The 1,047-nt window shown below is 34.2% G+C and overlaps 1 protein-coding gene across 1 annotated transcript; it reads left to right on the forward strand.

Annotated features, from left to right (window-relative positions):
- Positions 1–197: 197 nt before the first annotated feature.
- On the forward strand, positions 198–970 carry LOC107682700 (UDP-N-acetylglucosamine--dolichyl-phosphate N-acetylglucosaminephosphotransferase-like; the record flags this gene model as incomplete). The annotated part of the gene is made up of 3 exons (XM_016478866.1): positions 198–282; positions 445–633; positions 883–970. Coding segments are annotated over 3 exons (362 nt in total), but the record flags the coding sequence as incomplete, so codon positions are not given.
- Between the last annotated feature and the right edge of the window lie 77 nt (positions 971–1,047).

Below are 1,047 nucleotides of genomic sequence, written 5' to 3' on the forward strand. Positions count from 1 at the left end.
ATATATTTTGAATGTAATTTATTCCTGTGATGGCAAAACTCAACTCTCAGAAGTCATTACTCCAGTCTTCAGTGTCACATTATACTTAATTTGTTTAAACCTCTCTGACATTGCTTGATTTTTATTTGAGTAGGTCTGTAGATATATTCTCTAATTTATATTGTTCAATTGATCTTTGATTAATGTTTCTCTTTCAGGAGACTACAGGGATGACCATGTTTTCTCTTTGTACTTCATGATTCCCTTTTTTTTCACCACATTAGCCCTCTTCTACCACAACTGGTTTGTTAAATATATTGCTTTTTGATCATCTTTACTTACTTTAGTTTAAGACGGCCCATTAAAATGCTGAACTGAAGTTTGACAATCAGCACTGATAATAATCTTAACCTCAACCACTCCTATTTTTGAACCTATAATAAACCTTTGAATATCTTTTATCAGGTACCCTTCCTCTGTGTTTGTGGGAGACACTTTCTGTTACTTTGCTGGAATGACGTTTGCAGTGGTTGGGATACTCGGCCACTTCAGTAAGACCATGCTGCTTTTCTTCATCCCCCAAATCATCAACTTCATTTACTCTTTGCCTCAGCTGTTTCACATTATTCCCTGTCCCAGACATCGTCTGCCTAGGTGGGTTATTACACTAACATTTTAAAATCAAGCTATAACATAGATTCCTTTTTACTTACAGTAGAATTTATTTTGACAGTTATTTGCATTTGAAGTGTTAAATTCTTTAACTTTTTCACTTATGATTTATTTGTAAGTTTTATACATGCTTTACTTATGATTTCAACAGTGTTCCCTAAACATTTGCACCATAGATAAGGCAAAATGAAATGGTTATGAGAGCTTGACCTCTGAAACTGATTAATGCAGGTTACAATCTGACACGGGAAAGCTTGGCATGAGCTATTCCAAGTTCAAACAGAAGGACCTGGGCAAATTAGGGCAATTTATTCTGAAGGTAAACACACTCATGCCACTGTCAGAATTTTCATTATAAATAGGTTTAGGAATGTTTGTTTAAAAGAATGTTATTTT

Source organism: Sinocyclocheilus anshuiensis, unplaced genomic scaffold, assembly GCF_001515605.1.
Source record: "Sinocyclocheilus anshuiensis isolate Anshui unplaced genomic scaffold, SAMN03320099.WGS_v1.1 C32499878, whole genome shotgun sequence".
Lineage (NCBI taxonomy): Eukaryota > Metazoa > Chordata > Actinopteri > Cypriniformes > Cyprinidae > Sinocyclocheilus > Sinocyclocheilus anshuiensis.